The sequence below is a fragment of the Sorghum bicolor genome, chromosome 4, assembly GCF_000003195.3.
Source record: "Sorghum bicolor cultivar BTx623 chromosome 4, Sorghum_bicolor_NCBIv3, whole genome shotgun sequence".
NCBI classification, from domain to species: Eukaryota; Viridiplantae; Streptophyta; class Magnoliopsida; order Poales; family Poaceae; genus Sorghum; species Sorghum bicolor.
The window spans coordinates 59,870,585-59,894,590 of record NC_012873.2 but is presented as its reverse complement, the minus strand read 5'-3'; the positions used below and the strand labels follow the sequence as shown (position 1 = coordinate 59,894,590).

The 24,006-nt window shown below is 42.1% G+C and overlaps 3 protein-coding genes and 1 long non-coding RNA gene across 4 annotated transcripts; 2 read left to right on the top strand and 2 right to left on the bottom strand.

Annotated features, from left to right (window-relative positions):
• Window positions 70-3,233, top strand: LOC110434640. Its single transcript, XR_002452235.1, has 2 exons — window positions 70-2,654; window positions 2,808-3,233. It is a non-coding gene; the product is annotated as an uncharacterized LOC110434640 (long non-coding RNA).
• Window positions 3,922-5,893, bottom strand: LOC8077704 (protein FAM32A-like). Its single transcript, XM_002452575.2, has 3 exons — window positions 5,693-5,893; window positions 5,216-5,373; window positions 3,922-4,331 (listed from the first exon to the last, which is right to left on the bottom strand). Exons 2-3 carry the CDS (start codon window positions 5,367-5,369, stop codon window positions 4,072-4,074), a joined length of 414 nt encoding a protein of 137 aa, XP_002452620.1. The 5' UTR covers window positions 5,370-5,373; window positions 5,693-5,893; the 3' UTR covers window positions 3,922-4,071.
• Window positions 8,470-13,585, bottom strand: LOC8071743 (transcription initiation factor IIA subunit 1). Its single transcript, XM_002452574.2, is given in 13 exon segments — window positions 8,470-8,784; window positions 9,284-9,367; window positions 9,467-9,654; window positions 9,738-9,792; window positions 9,866-9,976; window positions 11,182-11,307; window positions 12,420-12,478; window positions 12,615-12,669; window positions 12,760-12,927; window positions 13,026-13,208; window positions 13,316-13,492; window positions 13,495-13,551; window positions 13,553-13,585. Coding segments are annotated over 13 exon segments (1,320 nt in total). The 3' UTR covers window positions 8,470-8,760.
• Window positions 18,051-19,685, top strand: LOC8071742 (E3 ubiquitin-protein ligase CIP8). Its single transcript, XM_002454304.2, has one exon. The coding sequence runs from the start codon at window positions 18,415-18,417 to the stop codon at window positions 19,375-19,377; it is 963 nt and encodes a 320-aa protein (XP_002454349.1). The 5' UTR covers window positions 18,051-18,414; the 3' UTR covers window positions 19,378-19,685.

Sequence of the window (24,006 nt, the reverse complement as noted above, 5' to 3'; positions counted from 1 at the left end):
TTTCAAAACTTAACTGGGCTTATATGATCCATAATCACAAGTAAGGAAGGCCCAGCCCAATAATATCCTAGGTCCCTCCTCAGCCTTGATATGTGGCGCTACGGCGGGGGCAAACCCTAGCCGCCAGGCGGCCAGGGAGCGAGTACCAAGCTCCCCAGTTCACGGTTTACATCCTGTTCTACGCAATCATTTTTGAGCGATCTTGTTGCTTGTTTGTATTCAGTGGGCGTTGCTTGGTGATTTTGTCTTTGCTCGCTTCGGATCACTGGATCAGCGTTGCTTTCTTGCTAGTACTTTTTGGGATCACTGGATCAGCCTTGATACAAGCAGTCTTTCGCTTGATTTGCGTAGTCATGAATCGACGACTTCTGTTTTGGTTAAGTCGCACCATTAGCCCCCTGCTCTGTGAGGGTGGACGCAGGGAAAAATGCGAGAAAAGGGTATGGGTGCAAGATTAATGGACCGGGCAGGGGCTCTACCTCTGTGGAAACAAGTGATTTTCCTAAGAGTCATATCTTCTGCCATAGCATCATCTTGCTGTTGTTTTCTTTCTTGTATTACTATCTGATATGTTTGCTCCCTTCAGTTTATCTATCGAGTGTAATCATGCTCTGAATTCTGTTTAGAAGCGAAATGAGGAGACTGAAACATCTGAATGTTTTCATGTGGAGAACACACGTATGGTCTTCAAAGTTCTCTGATTGCTTCATGTTCAGACTTTTCTTGTCTCACATTCTTTCATGTGAATTAAATCAACATGTAGCGATTGCAAAGCAAATGAGGAAGCTATACCATCTGAAACTGTGCTGTTGATAATTCTTGGATGGTCTTCAAAGTTCTCTGATTGCTTTCTCTATGTACCTTGTACCTATGGTATCCAATTGATGTTTGTCTAGTGCAGTAATATTCTATTTTCTTTCACCATGCCATCTGAATATTGGTACTAGTTATGCTTGAGTCTGAACTGTATTGTTTAGTCACTGAGAAGCAACATGAAGAGGTCTTGTAATCTGAAGATATCATCTGATGTTGATACATACATTCATGGTCTTCAAAGTTCTCTGATTGCTTTCTTTACCTACATCTCCTTATCTAAAGTGATTCTGGGTTATGTTTAGTTTCTTTTTCTGCTGAAGCTATAGCTTTAGACTCTCTCTTAATTAAAAGTTATGAAGTTTTATGTCAAGAAGCAAAATGAGGAGGTCATATGATCTGAAGTGTGATGTTGATACACCCATCCATGGTCTTCAAAGTTCTCTGATTGCTTCCTGTACACATTCTATATCATCTTTATTGAAGTCATACTTAAATTGTGGCCACCTTTAAAAACCATGTATCCTATAGGTTTATATTTTTTTCTTAATTATGCTTGAGCAAAGTTTATCATTTTTAAGATGTCAAAGAAACAAAATGAGGAGGCTATATGATCTGAAGTATCTGATGTTGATACATCCATTCATGGTCTTCAAAGTTCTCTGATTGCTTCTGTACCAACATGCTAGATTGCCTTTATTGAAATTATATTTGAAATGTGTCCATCTTAAAAAAGATTGTGTATCCTTGCTTTATAGTGTTTCTTAGTTATGCTTGAGCAAAGTTTTAGTGTTTAAGATGTCAAAAAAGCAAACTGATCAGGTTATATTATCCGAAGTGTCAGATGTTGATACATCAATTCATGGTCTTCAAAGTTCTCTGATTCCTGCTGTTGTCATATTTCCATCTAAGTTATTGCAATTTATGCCTTTCAGCTTGGTGTGCTATATTACTATGAAACTGGTTTGATTTTAGTTCTAGAACTATAAAAGTCTGGTTTTTACTATCCCAATCCAATATCCTTATATAAAAATCCCTCCCATGCCAGACATTCGATAACCTCGAACTTTTTAAAATCATTCACTTTCATCTTTTATCTGGTTTAGTGGGCATTTTCACCACTCGGCGACCGGGTGATGCGGGGGCCATGTCACCTGTTTTAGCTGACATGTCAGACTAGTCAGCAACAGTAAAAATAAAGCAAAAATAAATTTGGACTCCATTTGGCCTCCCAAATATCTGCTTCCTTGTGTTCTCTGTCAGTCTATTCTTCTGCAAATTTCATCCGCTCTATCTCCTCTGTGGGTGTGATTACAAGGCATCAGCTTCGACTGAGCTTTGCCATTTTCTTCTCCTTCATCACCATTGGTCCCTACAGTTTCCCCCAAAGCTTGGCTTTCCTTCTCCCTCACCACCATCTCCACATCAGAGTCTCGGACCAGGACATTCCCTTAGAATGACTAACAGCACAAGATCTTCAAGGTCCACAGATCACAAAACTTAACAGCTAATTCTCTTGCAACACAAGCTAGAGCTTCTTCTCAGTTTGTATGCTCGAACCCCCCTCACAGAGGCTCATGGCCTGTACTGGACAGCCTTAGACCTGTAATCTTGGAGACCATAACTCTCCTAAGTGTTAAAATTTCTTAATTTAATGTGTTCCGTTTCTTATAAAAAAGGAGGATGAGGCATGCCAAGCAGGCATGTGCTACACGAGAGCATTTGCAGAGATGGTGAGCATGAAGAAAGGACACAAAATGCAGTGGTGCCATTTCCGCAGCCACATGCGCGCACTGGTGGCACTGCACGGAGTGGGAAAAAGGAAGCAGGGCAAGCTGCTGGTGAGTGACTGCCAAGTGATCTCGCGATTGGGAGTCGATGGCCATGGTGAAAACCTCATCACCATGACACCACCTCATTCATTGTATCGTTTCACTTTTACTTCCAAACCACTACTCAACTCTGACTCACCCATCTCCTTATGATTTGATCAGGAAGAGGAGCACCTTGCCAGATTGGTTATGGGAGGTAGGAGGATTTTGTTCACGAATCTCGATCTAGAGGAAGAAGCTCCACTGGAGAACAGCAACGTCATGAAGCTGCACTCAACCTTCTAGGACGAGAAAGCAGGGGGTGAATGGGAAGAAGCAGATTTGTTTTTGGGTATGATATAGCGAATAGATTTGTTTGCAGATTTCAAAAAAAGGAACTAAGCTACTAGTGAACAATTAAATCATACTGTATCTGATACTTATTTGGGAATTGATGACAGTTTTTGCAGCAGACTAAAGGAATAATTTTTGTGTCGGTTTGTTGCTTGTTCTGCATGAGCACAGCACTGACGTCACCAAATTATGATGTATTGCTGCTTATCTTTGTATCAAACGTCAATCAATTCAATTTGATTCAGATTGCTTCAAGTGGGCCTTGATTTGGCAAAACTTGTTGATGCATCAGAAGTTACTTCCTACTCTATCCTAAATTATAAGTCATCTTGGAGCATCTCAAGTTTGACAAAAATTATAGAAAAAATCATAAAGCTTTACTATAAAAATATAAGTAATGAAGAACATATGATACTTTAGAGGATGTTTGGAACTGCTCCGCTCCACGTTTTTCAGCTCTGCTCCACGTTTTTTAGCCAAACGGTTTCAGCTCCACGCACTCAGTTCGAGAAAAAATGGTGGAGTTGTGAGAGCGCCTAAAGAGGTACTCTACAAACTCCAGTTTTTTTGGAGCTGCTCCATGGTGGAGTTTATGGAGCAGAGTTTGTGGAGCAGTCCCAAACACCCCCTTAGTTGACATCATAAATGTTATTATCCTATCATACATATTTGATCGAACTTAAGATGTTTTGACTCCAAGATTCTTGAAATGACTTATAATTTGGAATGGAGAGAGTAATTTTTAAGTACTGTGTAACAATTTGTATGACTCCTGCTTTATCTTGACATGAGGTCATGTTGATCTGACTTATGTGCACCAATTTGTGTATAATTTGTTGTTTAGCTCTGCCATTGTATTGAAAGAAAATGAGTTCCCTGGAATGATCAAAAGCTGATCACATTTTGAATTAAACGATTGCAACTAAAAGGGGCAACCAAAAAATAGCTTAAACACACGATCAAAATACTTATTAACATGTTTTTGAAATTTGTCTCATAGTAGCAACAGGTTGTTTTACAACACATAAAATAATACATAACATGCCAACATAAAGCTGGATAGACCGAGCATACAATTGTTTGTGCGTATATGTTAACCAGGGCCAACTTTGGGGATGTCGTAGTGCTCGCTGAGGTTTGCCAGGTACTGGTTGAAGTCCTGGATGCGGTCCCTGTGCGACTTGTTGGCAACTTTGGCCAGCTTCTGCATGTCAATCTTCTGCTTTTGTTCTATGTAGCGTCGCTCTGCAGGTGTGAGATGATCATAGTCAGGATGTGGATTCCCTTCATCTCCGATCTTGTCAGCTTCAATCAGCTCGTTGTTGGGATCAGTTGGTAATTCAGAGCTTCCCCCTGAAGAAAATAACCATTGAATTGGATATTAAGCGAGTGTAGCCAGCCGAAAACGTTTAGATTCATGGAGTCCAGTTACACAAACACAAAAGGTGAGACAATGTATTAAACAAGTTATTGTAGAAATGAACTGAGCTCTGTAGAGTATTTTAGTAAAGACTGATCCACAAATAACATGAGAAAACTATCATATCGACATATCCTATCCTGATATAACACTAAACTAATCCAAGTTTCCAAACAAATACATTGTCATTGCAGGTGCAAGTGACAACCAACAACCGAGTGTCTGAGGTCATAGGACTGGGGTTCTTTATTTGTTCTGCAAACAGTTCACATAGCCACTAATAACACTTGTCAGCACAAACTAAATGGCAAATCCCTCTAGTGATGCCTCCAAGATTCTTTATCAAGACATGAATACACAAAAAAGCGATTGTATAAACTACAAACCAGTATATCCAAATACAGATAAGATGAGCATCAAACATACACATACACAGAAAAAAAAAATGCAGCAAAAATTTTGTTAGAAGCATTAGAAACCTACCTCCTATTTTTTATGGCTCGGACATATATAACAAGTAGAGGGAACCTAAACAGAGGTAATTATCAACAATTATGTAAGAAAACAAAGCCAAATTGATTATTCAGTGCATGGAAACCCAAAAATTGTCAGAAGGTATCATGCACACAACCAGGCAGTTGATGGGCACCACCTCTAACAAACATAGTGATGCTTATCAACACATCCAGTTGTGCAGAAATTGAAGAGCAGATGCTTAATTTTAAACATAGTAATGCTTATCAACACATCCAGTTGTGCAGAAATTGAACAGTAGATGCTTAAGTTTGAAATTGGCCAGTGTAGTAATGAGAAAAACCTTTGTGGAGCTCATTGTGCTCGTGCCCACTCTGGGACGACTCCTCGCGCTGATACTTCTTCTTTTTCTTTTTCTTCACTGCACCTTCCTTCACATCCAGCGCTTTACCCTTCAGCTTCAGCCTCCCCCCAACAACGTTCTGGTATTCCGACATCTCACTGTAACAATGAAATCCATTAAAGCTAGCTCAACAAAGCAAAGAACATATATATCGAAGTTAATAGACACAATACATGTATGTCTAAATTACAAATAGCTCCAAGTTAGGGTTTGGGTGCTCGATTTCGCACAGGGGCGGACCTAGTAAAGGATATGTACACGCAAAATTTTCCGAAACAAAAAAGTTTGTACGTATAGGTATAATACATTATACTACACATGTAACTGGATTAGATCAGATCCGAATACAGATAGCTTGGGCTTGGTTTGGGTGCTCCGTTTCAAACAGCGGGAACGGAAGATGAGGGGTGGGGGTACCTGGTGGGCGCTCGTCGCCAGAGAAGGTCCCGATGGAGATCTAGACACCTGACGCAGGGCGGCGCGGCGGCGGCGGCCGCCTGGTTACGCACGCGAGAGAGGGAATATGCCGGGGGGGCACGCGAGAGAGCACGGGACGGGAAAAGGGAGAGACGCTGTCGTGCCGAACGGGAGATAGGAACGCGTGAATTTTCACGAGAATTATATAAAAATTCTCGTATAATTCAGTTTATTTTATAAGAAAAATGTAGAAAGCAAAAGTTTTCATTGAAGGTTTTTTTGGCACCCCAATGTTTCTATACATATTGATTTCTATAGACACGATGTATAAAAACTATGATATAGTTTCTATACAATAATTTTTTATCCAATCACATTCATTCTCTCTCCATTCTCAACTAATCATATCACTTCATGTTTTGGATCTCGTGTAGACATGATTTCTAACTTAGACCTAGTTTCTATGATTTTTACTCTCTCTTCAATAATTACCTTGCCGCATCAGCAAAATGCTTAGGTGTCTCCATAATTAATGTCTATAAAAACTATGATAGTTTCTGCATTGGGAGTGCCCTTAGATTTGGATACACAAATGTTAGTGGATCAGAAAAACACCATATCTACTTACGCTTTAACTCAATTTGAACCTAATTTACCAGGACCTACCATGTTGGATCAAAGTCGTCAAAATTTAAAAGAAAATTTTCTTTATATTGATGTAGAATTTTGTAATTTTCAAGCTTCTAAAAGCTTCTGGCATCGCCACTGTCCTTGTCTGACCTACCAATTGTTGTGGGTCGAAAATAAATTTGAGATCAGATCGACTTGAGCCACAACCTTTAGGGATTTGAAAAAAAAGGCTCAAACATATTTTCTACATTAAAGCAACTTAGTCATGCCAAGTTTTCTCTCCGCAATTTTTCTAGAGAGCTCAAGCACTCACTGAATTGTTCAGTGTCTGTGGGAGATTATTGGAGATATGCGGTTGATCTATTAAGTAAACAAGTAGTTTATGTTCAAATTTAGTTGTTGGATCAGCCATCGGACAACAACCCTATCCTCAGGTGGTTACCATACTTTTTCTTGACCCCACAGAAAGCCCCACCAAATGTATAATGACTAGTTTTTGGTGGGAGCTTAGGACAGTAGCAACGCAAGATAACAAGGGTGTTGGCTTCATCCAAAAAGTAGAGTACAATCTACAGGTAGGTGTAAACATGCTGAGGTCTTTAGATCCCCAACGCGGCAGCAACGTAGCATGTGAGTTCTCTACAATGATTACTGAGCTTAGCCCACATATTTTTGAATAACAGGTACGTTCTATGCTTGGTGTGTTCCCGTGGTCATTTCTCATCTAGCCTCCAACACGCTTCTCCATGGTTACTTTAGACTTTTGTCAGACGAAGGTAGTGTTACCTCTGTGAGCACCTCTAACATGTTTCGAGGCTATTGGTAGATATGACATGGACAGTGAATGTATATGTGGAACTTGAAGCAGTACGCCTAGGTGGCGCGTTGGGGAGGCCCTTATAAATAGACATGTATGTGGGCATTTTACCTCTTTTGACACTCTTGAGTGCTGACTAACACTAGCGTATCATTTAAGCTCAAGAAATACACTCTATCCATCTGCTTGACTTGAGATTGATCATTGAGAGAGATCTAGTGTATTTGCTTAGAGAGTTTACATTTAATGGCACTAGCTTGCCAAATTGCTATGGATTTCTTATTACTCTTGGTGATTATCGCCGCCTAACTTCTTGGAGCAGTAGAGGGTCGTTGAGCATTGCTTGGTGATTGTGCGGGAGCTTCAATCAATTGATTTGTAAAAGGCTTTGTGCTCATCCTCATGGGATCATGAAGAGAGCAACTATGGTGGATTTCTTGGTGCTAATTGGAGTGCTTGTGTTTGTTGTTGTTATTGTTGATTCACCATCCCATGTTGACGGTCCTGAAGGCTTGTGTTGCTTATGGAGGAGTGGGAATCAAAGGACTCGTCTCAAACAAGGATTTTTGACACATGCAGAACCTTAAGGTAAAACTTATGTCACTTATCTTTGGTGGCTTTTATTCCTACACTTGTGCTATTTACTTGCTTTTTTATCTTTGCTTGTGTAGTTACTAGAGTGCTCCTTTAGTTGAGTAGAGTTATTCAAGTAGTTTCTTATCTTGTATAGCTCGATTAGTTGAATATCTTGCCTCGAGTAACTTGTGTGGTCCATTAGTAATTGTAATCCTTTCTACTGATTTGTTTATGATGCTTTGTTTTGTGGTGTGCTAGGTTAGGTTTGTAGTGGGAGCTATCTCTTGTACTAACCATTTGTGCCTGGTGTTGTTTTTCAAGGGATTTTAAATTTTTAATGGATTATTCACCTCCTTTAGTCATCTAGATTCTTTCAATGTGACGCCATGCAGGGTGACTGGCGTCACACAGCAGAAAATCGTTTAAGGACCTAAATTTGATGGTTTCACAAGTTAAAAGAGCCTAAAAATCTAATTTCCCAGTTAAGCAGGTAATTAGGACTCCCGTGATAGTTATAGGTAGATAGGGTAGACTTTTTTCAATCCAAAACGCGCAGGAATAAACGTTCTTCTTTCGGCCCACCTCGGCCCGATATCATCCACCAGAATTTGTAAAGACCCTTGTGTGTCAGGCGATGTGCCTGATAGAGTGATGGTCAATGTCATGCAGCCACCAACTCCGGACGACTGCTTTAAGGTCCACATACGCACCATTATGGCCAACAAGAGCGCCACGATACAGCAGGAAAAGTGACTTTAGAGAAAAAAAAATGTATAACTAACATTAAATCAGATAATATAGTTACGCTGCAGATTTGAGAGACCCATCTCAGAAAATGTCTACACAGCACAAGCAGTAACTTTTTTACAGCGATAACAGTTGCGGTGACAAACCAGAGGGTGAAACAAAGTATCAATAGGAAAACACGACGCAGTCATACTGCCAGGACCCCACCATGAACACTTTGTCACCTCCCCGTCCTTATGTCAAAGACAAGATATGTCCATACAGCTGCTTCTAAAATAGCTCATCTTCATCCAAAAATTCAAAAATCAAACTCACCTGTCGCCTGCAAATTCGATTTATCAAATCCATGTCAGCAATGTAACAAGCATACCACACTGAAGCAGTCGTGCATCACAACACATTTTTGAGGCCAACATTGCTGAGTTATCAAGTCCATGATAAATTAACTACAAAGTTCGCACAATAGTTGACTTATGGCCTTACAGCCGCCGATTTGGAAGTTTTTTAAAAGGAATAAAGGTGCAGAAAAACATAACATTTCCCTTCTGGTAATGACTGAATTACATGCTGTAACAAGCCAGGAAAAGCGTTAGTATCTTCCAACTACCTACCTATTCTGCACGTCTTCTGTGCCAGAATCACAATTTAAGATGATTATTATGTGGTCAATTAGCTTGAAATTAGCTGCCTCTATCCTCTAATATAATATAATTTTCCAAACATGTCAAGGGATTTCGCTATTATTTATGGTAAAAAACAGAATACAATTTGAGGCTCAGTTATATTCACAAACTTGACCAAAAAAATATTATGTTACCAACCTTGTTAAATAGAACATCCCTGCCATTCAAATGCATGATTCCATCCTTCAAAGTGCACTTCCAACGATTCTTGGTCCTTGTCACCTATTAATCATAGAAGAGGATGTAAGACAAAGTGGGCTGAAACTAGAGGGAAAACCTAAGCATGGATAGCAAATATTAACTTAAACAAAGTGCACCTACTTTGTCAAATTGTGCAAGTACAAGATGTTGTGTGTTAGGTTCATCCTCCCCTTGCTCAAGGTCATCTAACTCATCATCGTCGTCATCGTCTTCATTAAGAGGAGGTTCATCATCGTCATCGTCATCATCTCCAGCATCATTTCTTGGTTTTGGTGTTCCAACAGCAGGTGTAGGAGCTCGATACTCCGCTAATAAACATAACAAAAATATGTATGACAAATAATGAATCAGCAATATAAACATAAAGTTGCACAGTTTGATGACAATTTACCAGATTCTCCAGGGGTATTATAATCTTCAGTTGGAACTCCTTGAAAGAAAAATTGCTGGAAAAAAATATCACAGTAAGTTTGTACTGAAATATCTATGTGAACCCATTAGTTTTAGAATAATACATACATCATTATAGTCATCCTGAATCCCATCACACTGCGGAATAACTGGAGTGATTGTCTTGGTTGGTGTTTCAAGCTTGTTGATGATGGAACTCCAAAGTTGGTTTGCATTTTCCTAAACACGGATTAACAGAACTGAGGACTTAACACACAAGATATTGAACATTCAAAAAAAATCATAAACAGAGGAATACTACATAAATCAATTAGATGGAAAAAATTTAGGTCATTCTAGTTGGACATACTCAATATATTCCATTATGATAGAAACATATTCTCAGCTTACAAAATGAATGATTTAATTACTTCTCCAGAGGATCCGACCGTTAAATATAAAGAGGATGCTCACTGCACCAGAAGTACAAGCTTTACAATTGTGTTAATGTCTAAACTGGCTATACATGACAGGAACAGATTTGGGTGAGAGGTCAACTACTTAATGCACAACAAAAGCATACAAGGTCTAAGCAGAATCAGGAAGCTAGGCTAGCTCAGTTGGTCAAGGGGTGGATCCATACCCACATCACCCAGGTTCAAGTCCTCGTCGAGGTTTTGGGTGCCTATTTTCTTCTTAATAGAATGCAACCTTAGTTCCTCCAAGGTTGGTCTAATTTGTTTTTAAACAATACTAACTCCAAAAAAAACATACCAGGTATATAATAGCTACTAGGGCGTTGTTTAGTTGCAATTTTTTTTTGCAAAATGGACACTGTAGCATTTTCGTTTGTATTTGACAAATATTATCCAAATACGAACTAACTAGGCTCAAAAGATTCGTCTCGCAAATTACAGGCAAACTGTGTAATTAGTTACTTTTTTATCTATATTTAATGTTTCATGCATGTGCCACAAGATCCGATGTGACGGGGAATCTTGAAAAAATTTTCAAAATTTTTGGAAAGTAAACAAGGCCTAGTTGTGTCTTGTACTCACACATCACAGATACCATGTTTTAGTATGGCATGCCATGGCTTTAGTGTGCAAACTATGGGGGGGGGGGGGGGGAAACATGAATGTATGATTGGTGGGTCAGATGCAAAAGAAAGTGTGGAACACCAAAGCTACTTGGGTAAAACAAAAACTAGACACGTTCCATCCTAATAAAATCAAAAACTAGACATATTCCATCCTAAATAAGGCATGGCTGTGAACCGAAGACTCGTTTCATTGTAAACTGGGGGATGAGGAACAAATCCTCAAAACTGTGCAACCAATCCTAGCATAGCACTAACTCACTCAAGGAAGCACAGACATATTTGAAGTAATGTATCAAGGAAAAGTAATGCCAGACAATGAATTGAATTTATCACTGATAGTTACCTTTGACACAACAAATTCTACTATCTGATCAGCACTTCCATCTTGCTGAGGTACAAAAGAACCAGAAGGGAGCTGACCAGGATACTCATCCCTCTTGCGTTTTCCAGAGGACATCATCAAAAAATCCTACAAACACGAACGAACCAGAATGAAACTGCAACAATCAGGACTCAATATAACAATGCAAATGGATTAGTTACCTTGGACCAGCAATACAGGTAAAATGAGTTCAAACCTATGGCTGAGCTGCTAATGCCTAATGGTTTCTGCACCACCCTAGGTTAAACTAGTTGAACTCCACACAAGAGAGTTCATGCTGAAGATATGCTAAACCCCTAAACCTCATAACTAAATGATACATTAAATAATTATATGAGACATATATTTGAGAACATAAGACCAACGAAGCAAACATGAGAACTTCCAGTTTAACTCTAAATAAAATGCTACAAAATATGCCTACCAAGAAACACCATGCAGCATTATTACAAGTAAACAGTGCTCGAAGTCCACGATAGACCATGAGTACCACCAGCACATATAATGCTACCAGAACAGATTGAACTAATTAATCCTGCTGGCATATTTATTCTGAAGTTTCCATAAACATCACACACTTTTAATCACTTCCACTAAACACTTTTGAACAACTTGTTGGAATGAAGCGGACTTCATTCGATCCGAAATTCAAATATACATGGCATCATCAAAAGAGAAACACTACTTGTGATATGTATGATAGATGAAGTAATTTTTTTATCGAACATGTAGGAGAGCTGTGTATCTTTGTACTAAGATTGGTAAAGAACCATTGTAAGATACCCAAAACACACACTTACACAAACACACACCCAGGTCCTAACATATCATTCCCGTTACATGAAGTAATTGTTTAAACAGAATTTGAGAACAAGATTCTCAGTGTGTTTCCTATCACCAATTATTATTATAAATAAAAGTTTGTAAAACCATAAAAAATATCCCAGTATCCTAAAATTAACAAACCCAATCAACACTTAACAAACAGGCTAATATTATTGGCAAAAGGGGCAGTAACCAACTTTCAACTCCGGAAACATATTCTATTTATCCACAAACGCAATCTTGATTGACAATATCATCAGGGAGCAATGTTCTACAGAAATAAATGAGAGCCCAAAACAAATAACAGATGGAATCCCCCATACAACATTACTAATTAGCCATGCTCTCAAATGATATGCGATCTCATATTTTACCTGAGTCAGTGGCTGAGGCTGCACGCCCCTGTCAGGATCTTCACGGCCTTCCACATAGGCTGTACATTATGAGTCACACAAATTGTTTTAGTTATTGTTTTCCCAAATGATATTACCTCCAAATAGAATAAACTAGGAATGCAGTTTGCACGTGGAGTTGTGGACCCCAAACGGAGGACATAAGCATGCACATACCGACATTCACATCAACACCCAGCGGCCTCTGACTCATCCATGGGGAAGGTGGTGGCTGCAAAAACTTCTAAATATGACAAACAGCTAACACTAACAAGGGGGGAAAACTAGTCACACATAACAGCACAGTTCAAATTCACAATACCATGTAGGGACTTGGACGGCCAGCTTTTGGGTCTGCCCCATTTATCGCCATCCCGTTCCTGATATCGCTGATAGGTGATGGGGCATAATCAGAAGGGCCGGTGGGTATGTTGTACATCCCTGTGTCTGTCCCTGGCAGAGGAGTCTGGATTGGGGTCTGCAATGGTGTCTGAAAACAAATACAAGTAACTCGTTCAGAACCTCGAGTCCCAATTGTGTAGATCGGGAAAAATTCTAAAGTGCAGCAGACGAGGGATTCGGTCTCACCGGCGGGAACAGCATGTCAGCGGTCGGGGTGGCGTACTCCTCGGATGTGGCCTCGTACGGCACGTTGAGGTCGTGCACGGGCGGTGTCGTGCCGGTGGTGCCTCCGGCGGACGGTGCAGCAGCCTTGGTTCGGTCTATGTTCCCCGAGATCGCGCCACAGTGCAGCATTTTCATCTCCCAGAGCTAGGGTTTCCTCGGCCGGATCGGAGAGACAACCGTCAAAATCGCTGAAATCAAGAAAAAATTGGAGGGGGGCGAGAGCTGGGGATCGAGAAATCAGAGGTCCTTACAGCCTGGAGCTCGTTTAGGACGGCGTCGCCGACTCCGTAGGTGATGAAATCCTCGCGGACCTTGGAGATGACGTCATCAATGACAGAGATGTAGACGGTGGAGACGTTGCTGCTCGCCATGACGGCGGCGGCGTCGGCGGCGCCGGCGGCTAGGGTTTCGGCGGCCGGAGGAGAGGAGAGGCTTCGGCGGAGGAGGGGCGGGGGTTGCGGAGGTGCGGAGGCGGACGAGAAAGATGGGGAATTAAGGAGAGAATATAAATAGGTTTGCATCCGGTGTCGTCACGTGGCCGGGGTATTTGTATCCCTGACCACCGCCGACCACTGACTCCCTTGCTACTACCGCCTCCGAGTCCGAGAGGGTGACGTGGGAGCGCTAGGGGCGGGCCGCGGGGGACACCGATGCCAACTAGTAGTTGGGCCACGGCAAAGAGGCGAGGTTGGGCCAGGAGCCCAGGAGCGGGGGCGGGACTTGGCTAGCTATGGCCTTGTTCAGGCATTGTTTAAAATCTTGTGGTATATATATGGATTATTAAATATAGATAAAAACATAAACTAATTATATAGTTTGGCTGTCAATCACGAGATTAATCTTTTAAGCTTAGTTAGTTTATGAATGGACAATATTTATCAAATAAAAACGAAAATGCTACACTACTCAAAACAAAAAAAATAGAACTAAATAAGGCCTCGGTTCCAAAAAAAAGTAAAGATTCTCCGTCACACTAAATCTTACGGCAAATGCATCATTAAACTTATGGACGAAAATAAAACTAATTACACAGTTTGTCTGTAATTTACGAGACGAATTTTTTAAGCCTAGTTAGTTTATGATTGGATAATATTTATCAAATACAAACGAAATTGTTACAGTACCCGAAACCAAAAAAAAATCCAACTAAACAAAGTCTATGTTTGTGGCTTGGGTGGAAGCAGGAGGATTTTTTGTTCACGCTCAATCTCGAGGAAGAAGCTCCACTAGAGAACAGTGACGTCAGGGCAGTCCCAACCCACAGTTTTTGTGGAGGAGAAAAACAATTAATGTCAAGTAGAAATTATTTTTTAACCCATGATTTCCATAGCAGTTTCTATGTACTCCCTTCATACTGATAAAAAAGTCATCTAGGACAGTATTTAGCATACCAAAAAATAATTAATTAAAGTATATTTTGCTTTATTTGCCCTTATTAAGTAGGGTTGTAGCCATGCGGGTATCTCTTATGCAACAAATGCTTGCAACCGGAATGCCATACCCATCTCTCAGGGTAGTCCTAATGTAAGAAACTTTTCTATAGCATAAGACATTGCAGTAAGAAACTAGCTTTCACTGTGCAAAAATTTTCTAGCAGTGCCCACAAAAAAATTAACCAATCATTCACCATCCTGGTCTCTCTCGTCTCCAGATTGTTTGTGCACAAACCACACGAAGCCTCTCAAGCATACCTAGACCAGCTGGATATCGTACTGTTCCTTTCATGCGGCCATGCGCGCAACTAGCGAAGCCTCTCCCATGCGGTTGTGCCTTGCGCAGTCTCCGCGAACCAAGCCCTGACATTGACCCAGCCCTAGTCATGACCGGAGAGGTAGCAACATTTGTCCACAACATCCTCCAGCTTAAAGGCAATGTCGTGAACCTACTCAATTCACTCCGCGGTGAGGGTGTCTTACCTCCGAGGGAATCAACGATGCGGAGGAAGGCGCACATGACATCTATATCCTGCACGGTGGTGGCGATTTTGTCCGAGCCGATGCTGAATAGGGGTGAGAGGCCATCGATTGCACATGAGGAGGAGCGGCATCCTCCACGGCGTGCGTGCTTGCAGCAGCAGCAACCGGTCGCGGCGGCCGGCATCCGCGAGGTTGAGGCGGGTCGCGAGCGGTAACGTGCGAGGTGGGCATTGAGCGGCGGCGCGTGGACGGATGGAACAACAAAGCAGGGGCACAGGAGTGAAATTGGTGGCGGCAACACAAGGGATCCGGAAAGAGAGGAGGAAGAAACTAGCTGAGTCTCCTCATCGGTACAAGAGATGACTCATTTTCCTTCTGAGGAAACAGTTTCGTTGTTTTTTCCTTATCTCTCCATGATAAAGCTACCACCACATCAACAATTTGATGAGTTGTCAAAATAATTAAGATAGATAGAAACTATCGTTAATGTTCTATTGAGATTACCCTCACTTGCGTGTTATTTTTGTTGAACACGTGAATTTTGCCTCGTAGTGTGCCTTGGCGCTTGTAGGATTGGCCCTCGCGCTGCATGCAAGGGGGGAGTGGAAGGGACCAACTACCGAAGGGCCCTGATTTATTGCGGAGGTGAGGTAAGCAGGAGCGGGGGCATTTGTATCAAAAACTGGTTAAGAGATCTAAAATATCTTCATTTGTGCAAACAACACCATACCATAAAACATCATTCTTTATCGATGTAGAGGGGAAAAAACTGGTTGATGTGCACGACGAATGCTACCTCTACGATGGTACGACCAAGACCTGGAGACCATCGACCACATCATAACCACCTGCTCCTTCTCCAAACACATATGATGGTCCACTCTGATGGTGTTAGGGGCCGACGCCGCTTAGGTGGGGGGCTTTATCGCCAACTGGTGGGAGAGGTGGAGACAGAGATGGCGCAGAGAGAAAAAGAAGGGTGCCGACACCCTCTTCGCACTCGTGGCATGGAAGTTGTGGAAAGAAAGGAATGCAAGATTATTTCAGAATGAAACGGCCACCAGCGTGCAACTCCTCGCCACGATCAAACAAATCGCCACCTTTAGATAGAGGCACGAGCGCGCCACCTAGAAGAATTAGTCCGCGAGTAATCGCCATGCGTAATCAGGCTAGGGAGATTGCGTCTTTTGCATATTTTATCATCCCTAGTGCGCCTTGTAAAAACATATTTTTAAATACAAAGGTACGCAAAACTTTTAGATAAAAAAATATAACATAAAAAAGAGACAGATCAATTGTGGCAACCAACCAAATACCCCATTCACAATCTGTTACTATTTTACATACGCACAAGACTTGTAGCGCCCGATTCATTTTTCTAAAGAAAATCGCATCCTCGTAGAATTTTGGCTGTTGCTAATTTAACAATAAGTAGACTTTTTGTTTCGCTAAAATTTAGCTTATGCTAATGTTGATTTTTTGTGAAAGAAAAACATTATACTTTAGCGAAAAGTACCGCTGAAGTAGTGCTGAAGAACAGGATGATCATTACCTATTCTTATTGGACCATCTAATCACCTCAAAGAGCTATATGTCTACAAACTAAACTAGAGAACAGGCGGGGATTCACGAGATGAGGGGTGCGAGCGCTGAGAAATTTTGTAGCGGTGGGGAAGAGGAATAGGAGCCACAACAGATCTGGAGGAGGGACCGATAGAAATGACCATGCTTTCCCAATACGTGAATGGGTGTTTTCTGCTGCATCGAAACATGTAAGGATTTCATTTTGCACCTAAGAATGATGTATAGCATTTTCAATCTCTCTCTTCCTTGACTCGCCCGTCATATCAGCAAAAATGCCTAGCTAGCATAGTATTTAATGCTATAGAAACTATAATAGTTTAAGGATTGGAAGTGCCCTCACGAAATCTGCTATCAACTTTCTAGGACGAGACGTCGAGATGACAGGGGATGAATGGGAAAGAAGCCCCACCGGAGAACAACAAGGTGACGAAACTGAGCCTTCTAGGTACAGGAGAGGTGGTGAATGGGTGAAAAGAGGAAGAAGACTGGTTAAAGGGCTACTTCGGGCCACTTAGTGAAGCAATTGAGCCTTGGTTAGGACTTAGGACCAAAGGCCGAGGGGTGCAAATCGGATTGTTTTGATTGTTATTTGTTAAACATTGTATGTTGTCTAGTAGAATACTAGAGTAAAAATCACGCTCTTGCAATACTTCGAGGCCAAAAATAAATTTCTTTTATTATTTTTGCCATACCTGTTACACTCGAGTTCTTTTATGAATCAACATGATGGCTTACTTACCTAATGCATCCATTTGTCTCAAGTAGATTTGTTTTCATTTTCTTGAGAATTTAGAGCCCAAACCCACTTGATGCGCTAGTCAGCTCGACTCGAGACAAAAATTTTAAAGGTTTGAAAATAAGGCCCAAACTAATTATCCGGTGGTGTCTTTGGGGCACCATGAAAGCAATCATTATGCTAGGTTTTCACTTTATAATTCAGTGCTGGAATCTACTTGTTTCCCCAGGGTTAAACAAGTACTCTAGCGGCCATTTTAGCTCTTTTGACACCCTTGCTCTGATGCTGGGGTGTCCTTTGAGCTCAAGAAATACACTCCACCACATGGTTGACTTAAGATTGATCTAGAGCGACATTGGAGAGAGATCTAGTGCATTTTCTTAGAGAGTTTACATCTAGTGGCACTAGCTTTATCGTATTGCTATGGATTTCTTGTTTTTTTTTGCAATTGTCGTCACCTAGATGACTTGGAGCAGCGGAGGGTCGTTGAGCACTGCTTTGTGATTGTGCGAGGGCTTTAGTTAATTGATTTTGTAAGAGGCCTTCTGGTCATCCTCGCAGAGATCATAAAGAGCAACTTTAGTGGATTTCTCGAGACTAGTTGGAGTGCTTGTTGTTATTGATTCACCATCTCATAGGCGAACACCTATGTTGAGGGTCAAGCTTGATAACTTGTGTTGCTTGTAAAGGAGTGGGAATGCAAGGACTTGACTAGCTCAACGCCGACATATGTTGCAAGCAAGCGACCGAACCTTGGGGTAAACCTCGTGTCATTTGCTCTCGATGTTTTGCATTCCTACACTTGTGGTATTTACTTTTTTTTCAATCTGAAACGTGCGGAAATAAAACGTTCTTCTTTCGGCCCACCTCGGCCCGCTAACCAAACCCATCCTCTCCTGCTCACCCGCGAACGAAGAAGGAGCAAGGCCAGGCCATGCGCCCACGCCCACGCCCGTCTCGTTTCCGTTCGGCCCTCGCGGCGGCGCCGGGCGTCGGGTACACCAACCCAACTTGACCCAACCCAATTTTAAAGAGCACGAAAAGTGGGGGATGGGGGGAGAAAAAGAGAGGAGCGCAGCGAGGCGAGCGGTCTCTCTTCCTCTTCGCTTTACCGATGGCCAACGATTCCCTCGCCCACCACCTGCTGCTCCCTCTCGCCGGCGGCTGCTGGTCCGACGTTGATGAGGAGGAGGAGGAGCCGGGCAACGTCTCCTTCCCCTCATTCTGGCCGCCCTTCCCCGCTCTCTCGTCGGACTCCGACTCCGACGCCGCCAGCTTCGTGCGTCCGCGCATGGACCGGCCCCGGGAGACCGCCGCGTCGTCCTTCTTCGGGCTCGGCTTCCACGACCACGACGGGGACGACGACGAGTGGGCGCCACCCGACGAGGACGGGGAGCTCGCGCTGCCGCTCTGCTGGGACTGCCTGCAGCTGGAGGACCACGACGACGACCACCGGAGGTGGGACGTGGGCGTGAGCGACGCGGACGAGTGGGAGCAGGTCGCCGGCAGGGAGGAGGAGGAGGAGGAGGCTGCGGCGTCCGCGGTGCGGAGCCTGGAGTGGGAGGTGCTGCTCGCCGCCAACAGCCTGGGGAGCCTCGCGGTGGATGGCGACGACGACCTGGACGCGGGAATCGAGACGTACTTCCTCGACGACGCCGACGACCTGCTGTTCGGGCAGCTCGCCGCCGCGGATGCGGACCACGAGCCGCCGGGCAAGTGCGGGCGACCGGCCGCGAAGGCCGCGGTGGAGGCGCTCCCGACGGTGGTGGTCGCGGAGGCCGACGCGCAGTGCGCGGTGTGCAAGGACGGCGTCGAGGCCGGGGAACGCGCCCGGAGGCTGCCGTGCGCGCACCTCTACCACGACGGCTGCATCCTGCCGTGGCTCGCCATCCGCAACACGTGCCCTCTCTGCCGCCACGAGCTTCCCACCGATGACCCCGAGTACGAAAAGTGGAAGGCGAGGCGGGCCGGCGGCGACGGTGGCGATGCAGACCGGCGTGGCACGGCAATACCGGCAGGTATGATGTCTTCATCAGGATACCTTGACGAATGGGTAGGCGAAGGAGCAACGGACTAATTTGATTCAGCAATTAGAGGCGGTGCGGTGTTAATATCAACTTGGTTCTGCAACTTTGCTGCAAATTCCTTTTTGATCAGGTTGGAGAGGGATCAAATCAATGTTGGATTGGTTGGTGTGGTGGTGAATTTCATAGAGTGATGACATAACACGGTGCATTTAAATTTGACAATGTCAATGGTGTATTTGGATGTGAGATTTGAGGTTATCGTTTGCTGTTTTTTATAGCGGAACGAACAGTGAAACGGAGGGGGATCATGAATCGACGAGAAATATAGGGATGACAGAACAATGTTTGCACAATTGCACTGTCAGACTTCTCTTTACAATGACACCGTCAGACTTCTCGTAGCCTGATCGCTGGCCTTGAAAAGTCATGGCTGAAAAGATGTTCGCTGATTTATTATGAAAAAAAATATTGTTGTCTGATAAAAAAAGTACGATTTATAAGACAAGTAAACGAGCTCTAGTTTGTGTTCCAATTCGTTCATAAAAAAGATTATCATATGACAAATCAGCAATACGAGGAAATTTGCTAAGGCCTTGTTTAGTTTTCGAAGGAAAAAGTTTAGCGACACTGTAGCACTTTCGTTTGTTTGTGTTAATTATTGTTTAATTATAGACTAACTAGGATCAAAAGATTCGTCTCGTCAATTCCGACCAAACTGTGCAATTTGTTTTTATTTTCGTCTATATTTAATACTCCATGTATGCGTCTAAAAATTCGATGTGACAAAAAATCTTAAAATTTTTTGGGTTTTTAGGTGGAAGTAAACAAGGCCTAACTCATCTGCCAGTGAATGTGCACTAGGAATGGTCAGTAGTACCTAGCATAGCTTCATTGAATGAGATCGCTTCATTAGTTCCCTGCGCTGGCATTCGAATTATGATGAGTTTACCTATGATTTTGATGTACCAACAACCTTCACATAATGTTTGAAAGAAAAATAAAAAAAAAGGAAACAAGCGTTGCATTCTGAAGATGACCCTGCACGCATTATTCCTTTTGCTTAACGACTAGCAATAAAATTGAAATCAAAGTTTAGCGCACTAAGAGCAACTCCAACACTATCCTATATGCACTTGGCAAATCCTAATTTTTGGCAAAACATGGAAAAAGCTCCTCCAACACTACCCTATATGCACTTGGCAAAATAGGATGCTTGGCAAAAAGAGGACCAACTGGCTCAAATTTAGGAGCGTTGGGAGCGCTTGGCATCCTGCCTACGCGGTGGGACCCACACATTCAGCATGCACGTATGCCTTAAATAGATTGTAACTTTTGCATAAAAGTCCTTCTGATTTTTTCAGGAATAACAAGATAGTCCAAATTTGCCAAAAAAATAGCTCACTGTTGGAGAAGCCTCTTTTTTTCACTTGGCATTTGAGCTTTACACTTGGCAAAATCCAAGATTTGCCAAGTGAAGTTTAGGGTAGTGTTGGAGTTGCTCTAACGTTGACACACGCATATAAATCAAAGAATGCAGTCGCGAGCTCTTCTTTTATCTCAGACTTACTCTACATATCTTCTTCTGTTGTATAGTTTCTTTTCTTACTTTACTAGTAGGATGGATAGCCTGCCGGCTGCCAGTTCATAGTTTTCCAACAAAAAATTTCAGACTCCCGTTACATCGAATCTTGCGGCGCATGTATGAGCATTAAATATAGATAAAAATAATAACTAATTATATAGTTTGCTTGTAATTTACGAGACGAATCTTTTAAGCCTAGTTAGTCTATAATTAAACAATACTCCCTCCATTTCAAATTGTAAGTCATTCCAAGAATCTTGGAGAGTCAAACTTTTCTAAGTTTGACCAAATTTATATTATAAAATAATAATTATTATGATACTAACTAAGTATCATTAGATTCTTTCTTAATTATATTTTTATAGTATACTCAGTATTTTTCTCTATAATTTTGGTCAAACGTGAAAATGTTTTGACTCTCCAAGATTCTTGGAATGACTTACAATTTGAAATGGAGGGAGTATTTGTTAAATACAAACGAAAATGTTACAATATCTATTTTATAAAATTTTTTAGAACTAAAGGCCTGAGGACCGCGAGCCAAACCATCAAAACATTATGCAAATGCAATAGACGAGCCCCTAGTTAGTGTCTCATCATCCAATGTGGTGTTGCCCGAAATAAGAAAACTGTGCTTTTCTCGGCTGCCGTTTCCGCAGCCGTCGCGATCAAAAAAAAAAAAGTTACGCTGGCGACTGTAGCGTTTGTGATACGATCCGGTGTTTCACGGTAGCACGAGTACGTACGTGGCTTGTGGACGCAACCAGCGGAAGCGGAAGGCAGCAGAATCCTTGGTTTCCGTAGCTTGAAAGCAGGGGGCCTTCGATCCGCACATCACATGCCCGCAAAGCCGTACGCCGAAAACGAGAGTGAGGTACAATCCGAAGAATGGAACCGATTCCACGGACCCATCCGTCTCTCTTCATCACTTTGCTTATCCTGCATTTTTTTATATATTTAAAAATATATATCAGCCTGGGGCTGTGCGACGGAAACTTGCGGAACAGATGATTGACGTTGCGTCGCGACCTACACGTATATAATTGTTGACGTTGAGCACAGATCATGCCATTGCCAGCAACGAGACGAAGATAAAAGGCTGATGGTTGATGATGTGCATCTGCGGCGCGCTTTCTTTGCTGTTCCCGATCGATTCGCCCCCCGATTATTTCGGTTGGGTACGTACCAGCAGACGATGCGTTCGTTAAGAAATCGTGCTCGCCGCCGTGTACGCTTGCGGGATCGGGGTCGCCCAGGGACCAGGGTGGGCTGCGGCCGCAGGGTGGTGTAGGCACGTCGCGTCGAGAGCCGTCGTCGCATGTGACCTCGCAGGCTGCAACGTGGGTCTTGTTATTGAAACCTTTTTTCATTTAGATACTGTAGTACTTTTATTTATATTTAGTAATTATTATCTAATTATAGGCTAATTAGATTTAAAATATTTATCTTATAATTATAAGCAAATTGTACAATTAATTATTCTTTTATCTATATTTAATATTCTATGCATGTGTTAGAGCATCCTAACCGTTTTGTATAGTTCGTTTGGCAAATAAGAGAGTTTGCCAAGTCCTAAATAAATATGGCAAATGTGAAAAAAAGATAATCTCTAATAGTTTGACATTGATCACTTGATAAAAAAGAAAATATGGCGGCGGGGGGAGGGAGTAGTCGTGTGACCATGCGCGAGGGCGACAGATTTCGCGCGAGGGACGAGATGCCAAGCACGGAGGGGCTTGACATATATGCAAGTCCTTTCTCTCTATTTGTCAAGTTAACAAAATTGCAAACCCTAATTGCCAAACTGTTGGATATGTGTTTTTTAGACTTTTTTTTTATAAATATATGAATGTAAAGTCTATTTGCTAAACAGTTGAGGATGCTCTTACAAAATTCGATGTGACGGAAAATATTGAAATTTTTTTAGTTTTTGAATGCAAGTAAACAGGACCATGTTTCCATCAGATACTTTTCTCTGGGCACTTTGCGCGTGAGTTGGGCGGTCCCAGAGGCCGGAGGGAGTCCTGGTATTAATTTAAACGTGTATGTGACGCTCTTTTTTTTTAATTTAAATGATGATGTGCTGGCGCTCATCTTCAAGACAAGGGAAGTTAGCAGAAGAGTATCCTCTTAGAAAAGAAAAGAAGACTATCCTCGGAAGGAAAGGTGGGGGGCAAAAGAAGGTGAATGCAGTAAGGCCCAATGCAAATGTCCAGTATTCAAGGTCCACTTTACAAGCCCAAACCCAACTTGTACATGCTACTGGGCTCAAAATTTATAAAAGGTGCTGGTGCAATCTCATGGTGGTATTTTGCTTCATGATTTGTTTCTTCTAGTCTATAAGGATAAACAAAACACGATCGATCTGCTAATTTTGTAATCCTATATATTCAACACTCGGATATTATAAACAAGTGGAGTTCGTGCCGTGCGAGTCTCTGAAAAGGTCGTGATATATATAGGAGAAGAAACTTCCTGTCCACATGATAAAATAACACCAAAGCCATCAAGGATCTGCTGGCCAACTTTAACTGTAGCTCTCGACAAAAAAAAAAAACATTTAACAATCCACAGAACGTAGTAGTGCTCTTCCTTTCTTTCTTTTTTCTGTAAAAAGGAAAAGAAGAAGGATGGGAGATCAACAACACTTCCAGCTTTGTGCCCACAATTTGCACATGAAGGAGAGAAATCTAGACCGCTTTAGAATCTGTGTCTGGCAAAACTGAGAGCACGCACGCACGTACGACAAGTCGACAATCATCGTCGATCGATCCACAACAGTTTACTTCTTTCATCCCAAATTATAAGTCATTTTGAGTATCTTAGACAGTTAAATTATCTTCAGTTTGACCAAATTTATAAGATAAAATAGTAATTATTATGATACTAACTAAGTATCATTAGATTCGTTTTTAATTATATATTCATATTGTACTCGCTTTATATTACAAATTTTAGTATTTCTCTCTATAACTTTGGTCAAATTTGAAAATGCTTTGACTCTCTAAAAATCTTAAAAAGATTTATAGTTTGGAACGAAGAAAGTAGTATAATATATTCAACGAAATTTAGGACCACCAGCACTGAAAAGGCACGA

Excerpts from the sequence above, each read along its gene's own strand:
- LOC8077704 (XM_002452575.2), bottom strand. The coding sequence starts at position 5,369 with ATGTCGGAATACCAGAACGTTGTTGGGGGGAGGCTGAAGCTGAAGGGT. Across the intron at positions 4,332-5,215 it reads GCACAATGAGCTCCACAAAG|GGGGAAGCTCTGAATTACCA; the intron begins GTTTTTCTCATT and ends TATTTTCTTCAG.
- LOC8071742 (XM_002454304.2), top strand. The coding sequence starts at position 18,415 with ATGGCCAACGATTCCCTCGCCCACCACCTGCTGCTCCCTCTCGCCGGC.